The sequence below is a fragment of the Thalassophryne amazonica genome, chromosome 12 (assembly GCF_902500255.1).
Source record: "Thalassophryne amazonica chromosome 12, fThaAma1.1, whole genome shotgun sequence".
NCBI lineage: Eukaryota > Metazoa > Chordata > Actinopteri > Batrachoidiformes > Batrachoididae > Thalassophryne > Thalassophryne amazonica.
Genome location: NC_047114.1, coordinates 83,246,403 through 83,252,402, shown reverse-complemented (window position 1 = coordinate 83,252,402; position 6,000 = coordinate 83,246,403). Strand labels below are relative to the sequence as shown.

The window sequence follows — 6,000 nt, the reverse complement described above, 5'->3', positions numbered from 1 at the left end:
TGAGCGCCATTTTTAGAACGTCCAGTTCTTCCTTATGCTGCCTTGCCTGAAGCTCGAGGTGTCGATTTGCTTCCTTCCACTGATTTTCCATCTCCTCCTTGTGCTGTTCACGCTGCATTTGCAACTGCTCCTGTAGCACCTTAATTAGATCAGTTATAGCTGTCTCCATTATGATGCAACACATTCTGGTACTCCTGGTTTATAACAATCAAATTCAGATATTTTATTTAAAAATAATAATAATAATTTTTGTTAACCAGTCTATTATATTTTAATATGCTTTTCCACTGAGTAGCTGAATATCATGTCCAATTTTTAATGGCTGTTTTTATTACTGTTTTTCACCATATAAGGCATTTCCTCCTTGTCACACAAAACCCGCGGTGTGACAGTAGCCAATCGCCTTTAGAGGATCAGCAGCCTGTCATTTCACTAATCAGTCGCTTCCTTTTTAATTTTTTTTAATTTTAAGAACAGCCAATGGCTGTACGATGTGCACGGGAAGGGGTGGGGTCGAATATTTTAGTACAGGAAGAAGCGAGGTGGGGAAATTATCATTTAGTTAGCCTGGTGCTAACTGCTTCAAGCTGTAAAGTGAGATGTTATGAAAGCAGCTTTTAAAGTCAGGTTGCGTTTTTTGTTTTTAAACGATGCGGCTATGACCCTGTGACACCAAGAATGGACATAATTTAACAATGACGGGGGAGAAAAAGAAGAAAAAGCGGCTGAACCGCAGCATTCTTCTTGCAAAGAAAATTATAATAAAAGATGGAGGAAGTGTGAGTTGAATATTTATTTATTTATCTATCTATCTCCGTTAGCTTGTCGCTTCGCTAAAAGTGGCTACCGGTGACTTGTTAAAGAGCGCCTTTGTTTATGTAGCAGCGGTGTTTGTGTTTCTCAGCAGCTAACAGTTAGCTGCGGCGCTTAGCTAGCTCCGTGGCTAACAGCTAGCTGATGTTAGCGGCCTATCGTTAGCAAAACGGCGTTTACACGTCAGCTCAAGTAGAGATGAAAGGCTAATAGTTAGCAGTGTTTTTTAAAAAATATTGAGAAGTCATTTCACACGAATACATCCCGTGTATCTTTACAATGCTATGATTTAATACTAACTTTCGATGTGTCACATATGTGGATTGCTTTGGGAAGTCTGCACCGCTTGGCTAAGGCAAGACAACTTAATGTTTTACAAGCAACATATTTAGCTTATAATAACTAAAACGTATGTTTTATGAAGCGCTGGCATTATTGACTGGTAGCAGGTCAAAACGGCAGCAATTCTCTAGACATTAAAAAATGTCCACCATAAACCTGGTAATCTTTGACTTCATGTCGATACGTGTTCAGTATTACTGTACTTTAGACAACAAGTAATAATGTGAATCTGTAAGTTCGCCACACTAAAAATGTCGCACGTGGACAGTTGTCTCTTATTTTCTCATAAGTATTATTCCATTATGATGCCCACAAACGGTCATGAGGTTACTTAAAAGTTTTCATCATAACAAGTGGAGCTAGTTAGTTTGGGGCTGCCAATACAGTCTATTCATTTTTAATTTTTAGAAAAGAAAAATGAAATTTAGCGGAGGGTGGTGGTATTGAATCCTGATCCTACAAATTCAGTTTGTGGAGGTTTATCATATAACTGAAAAAAAACACGTTTACCATAACATTTCCACTACCGATGTGGCTGATATTGATCAGAAAAATATTTGTGACAGATTGGAACAAGTGGCTTAATGATAAAATCATAATATGAAGTCCTATATAGTTCTGAAACCCTTCTTACTCCAAAATGTCTGGTCCCTCGAAGCTGACCGCATGTATTGCTGTGCTGTCAGTGAGTTTTGTGACACAAAATTATATCTCTGTGTGCAGGCATCAGCCCTCTGATGCCTTTAATTTTTTTTCATTATTACTTTGAAAAAAAAAAAGTGAGGCAGCCACCTCAATTCAATTTCATGCCACCTCATTCTTGGGCTGTTGTCAACACTGGGCTTTGCCCAAAGTAAAGGCTCTAAAATATTTTAATGACATTTGGCTGATCGGGCACAAATGATTCATTTTATTATACGGTGACAGTACGCATTTTATTTCATGCTGTGAAAATTGTAAACAGTCGTAAATCGGCCAGTCAGTGTGTGCGTACAGACGGTTGCCCAGTTCCGGATCACCTTTTTTAAAGTCTCATTATAGGGAGCATTAACGCAACTGAATGTCCTTTAATTGTGTATTGTTGTATTGGGTATTTGGATGTTATTTAGCTGAAAAAGTCTGGGTGGAGTAGCGCTTCTACTTAAAGTGTGAAGCCACGTTATGTTTGGTGCAAACATTTGCCAGAAATGGATCACTTTTGCCGGTTCCGGATCACGACACTCTGTCACTTTGGGTTCATTCCTGGCATCTGGCTGGAGCCCTTCTAATGCAGAATGATACACACTGTGCCCGAGAATGTGTTTTGAACACAAAATGATAGAAATTATACTTATTAAATGACAATTTACTTAGTTTCGAAAGGCTCCCTTATACGTTTTTACGAGCAAAAAAAAATGAAGTGTGGAGGTGAGATTTCTCCCCAATTAAAAAGTAAAAGCCCCCAAATTCATGCCCATTCGTGATGTTGAGATGACCCCCAAAGTACCCATGACTCGCAGCTACAGACACGAGGCTGCTGCTTCAGTGATCAAAATGGCAACAATAAAATGCACCTGTGTTCATTGTTCATAACATATGACTGCCCATACCATAACCCCACCATCACCATGGGCCACTCGACCCACAGCGATGACATCGGCACACTGCTCACCCACACAGTCCCACACACGCTGTCTGCCATCTGCCCTGGATAGTGAAATCCGTAAAGAGAACACCTCTCCAACATGCCAGACGCCATTGAATGTGAGCATTTACCGACTCAAGTCTGTTACGGCGACTAACTGCAGTCAGGTCGAGATGCGATTAGTATGACAAGTATGCAGATGCGCTTCCCTGAGACTGTTTCTAGCAGTTTGCACAGAAGTTGTTCTGCAAATGATTGTTGGTGCAGCTGTCCGGGTGGCTGGTCTCAGGCTATGTTGGAGATGAACATGCTGGATGTCTTGGCCTGGTGTTGTTACATGTGGTCTGCAGTTGTGAGGCCGGTTGGATGTACTGCCAGATTCTTTGAAACGCCTTTGGAGACGGCTTATGGTAGAGAAATGAACATTCAGTTCACAGGCAACTGCTCTGGTGGACATTCCTGTAGTCAGCATGTTAATTGCACACTCCCTCAAAACTTCATCTGTGGCATTGTGCTGTGTGATAAAACTGAACATTTCAGAGTGGCCTTTTATTGTGGCAAGCACATGTGCAATAATCATGCTGTCTAATCAGCATCTTGATATGTCACACCTGTGAGGTGGGATGGATTATCTCGGCAAAGAAGTGCTCACTAACACAAACTTGGACAGATTTATGAATAATAACTGAGAGAAATAGGTCTTTTGTGTATATTGAAAATATTTTAGATCTTTGAGTTCAGCTCATGAAAAATGGGAGCAAAAACAGAAGTGTTGCATTTGCGTTTTTGTTCAGTGTAGTAATGAGACCACAAAACTATTCAGTTTTAGGTTGATTAAATATAAGAATTTAGACTTAAAAAAAAAACTAAAAAACTTCAAAACGATTAACTAGATATGACAATAGTTGGTTATTAAAGTACTGTATTGTCAAAGACATCATTGAGGTAAGTATTTCATCAAAAGACTGTCTCATGACTATGTTGCCATTAACAGGGCATTTTAATGTTTTGAAATACCTTTCTTTCGTCTTGTCTAATGTTATGTGTCTCCTTCTTGATGCAGCCTCAGGGAATCGGGGAGCCCAGTGTTTACCATGCTGTGGTGGTCATCTTCCTTGAGTTTTTTGCATGGGGTCTTCTTACCACTCCAATGCTCACGGTAAGCCTGGTCAAAGTGAGATGCTGTAAATATCGTATATAGCTACTGCCTACACATCTCTTTGTAAGCAGAGACTGAATGTGATATTTTCGTACAAGCAGAGTTGCAGAAAATCCATCACTCTCTGAATAATTACGTCTTTAATATAATCGACAATAAACTGGGTGACACTGTTTTTGGCTCTTTTGTGATGCATGCTGGCTGATATTGTACCAGGTGTTGATTGTTTGAAAAATATGTAAAGGGCATCAAATGGCTGTATTGTTGGAGCTGCTGTTCTTTGTTGAAGAGCTTATCAGGAGCTCAGTCGTATATGTTGTCACAGCACAAAGTCAGGCTGCAAAAAGATGCCAGTCATTGTCATCCACACAGCAGAGTTTTTTGCCCCACGTATCTGCTACAGGGCGGAAAAAGTTTTTTCTTCCTAACTGAAAGCTTGTTTTTTTGTTTGTTTTTTTTATGTCACCAATTCAAATTGTACTTTAAAAATGTATATTGTTTTTGCAAAAGCAACTATTTTGTAAGCGTTACTGAGATCACTCGCAATTGATGAGCTTTTTGAAGAATTACCCCAATTAATTATCTTTTTGGACAGCTGCTTTTTTCCTGTTTGAAAGCTAGTGTGTGTTTAATGCACGCATGTTCATTTTTAATCCAGTGGCTGAGCAAATGTGATTTAAAAAAAAAAAAAAAAAAAGGTGAGACACATGACATGATCTGTGTTATCGAAGCCTTGCTTTTGAATCGTCTCCTGTTTAAGTAACAGGTGCACATATTGTTAAGAATTATTTAATGTTGGTTGTAGCCTACAAGATGTCTGAGTAGAGGCAGGATTTGCATTCTGGGCTAATCAGAGGCACCTGAAGATGAGAAGGATGGTTCTCTTCCCTGCTGCTTCATTAGTATCCAGCAGTGACAGTCTTCAAGGTGGATTCAGGGTTTGGGTTGGCTTACTGGCTTCCAGAGGAAGAGGGTAGTTGTATTAATACAGTGAGCTTTTCTTTCCATCCAGTGGGCCTCGGGGCCTATATAGGACTAATATAGATGAAGCAGCATATCGTTGTTTGCCATCGGTCAAAATCCATATCTTAGACAGGCATCTGTACTGGTGTCAATGACACTGTGGACATAGACTATGAACTCGGCATCCAATTGGCAGTCATCCATGCACCTGTTTTGCCCTTAGCTGCCACATAAATGTAGATAAACTACTGCTGTCATACGTGGTCTAGTTTCAGAGCAGTGGACCAGTTACCATTTCAGTGTAATAATCATAAACTGTATTTTGATGCAGAATAGCTAGTAACCAGCTCATCCTGTTATTTTTCAGTCCAGTATTTTATCATCTCCAGGAGAGCTTTTTGGAAAACCTTGTGAAATTTGTAGGCATAAGTTTGCCGCCCCCCCCCCCCCCCCCCCAAAAAAAAAAAAAAAGTTATCTGAGACAACATGTAGCTCAGTGGTATGCAGACCTGGGTTTAATTTGCACTCAGTCTGCCTGTTTGTGTCCTTTGATGAGACACTTCATCTGTGTTGTCGCAGTCCACCCAGCTGTAAATGGGTACTGATCTTAGTTGGGGAAGTAAGCTGTGATGTTGTCTTATAAGTCTAGAAATTCTTCTGAATATATTGGGCATCTTTTGCTATATATCAGGTATGTACATTTCAGAATCATACCATAAATCCCTGATCTGCCAATAAAAGGCATTGCCTGGAAATGTATGGCGCATCCAGGAAGTATTCACAGCACTTCAATTTTCCGCATTTTATGTTGGATTAAATGAGTTAAATTCATTTTTTTTCCTCAATATTCTACACACAACACCCCATAATGACAATGTGAAAGTTTTTTTTTTTGTTTGTTTTTTTCCAGATTTATTAAAACTAAAAAACTACAACCACATTTACATAAGTATTCACAGCCTTTGCTATGAAGCTCAGAATTGAGCTCAGGTGTATCTTGTTTCCACTGATCATCCTTGAGATGTTTTTGCAGCTTAATTGGAGTCCACCTGGCATAAATTGATTTGATCAGGCATGATTTGGAAAGACACACACCTGT

General features: G+C 39.6%; 1 protein-coding gene across 1 annotated transcript in view; it reads left to right on the top strand.

Annotated features, from left to right (window-relative positions):
• Positions 1-527: 527 nt before the first annotated feature.
• Positions 528-6,000, top strand: part of mfsd14a2 (major facilitator superfamily domain containing 14A2) — a 30,787-nt gene continuing 25,314 nt past the window's right edge. The window contains exons 1-2 of the mRNA XM_034182802.1: positions 528-779; positions 3,843-3,938. Of these exons, the coding sequence (XP_034038693.1) occupies positions 696-779; positions 3,843-3,938 (180 nt within the window). The 5' untranslated portion in view covers positions 528-695. The remainder of the gene's footprint in view (positions 780-3,842; positions 3,939-6,000) is intronic.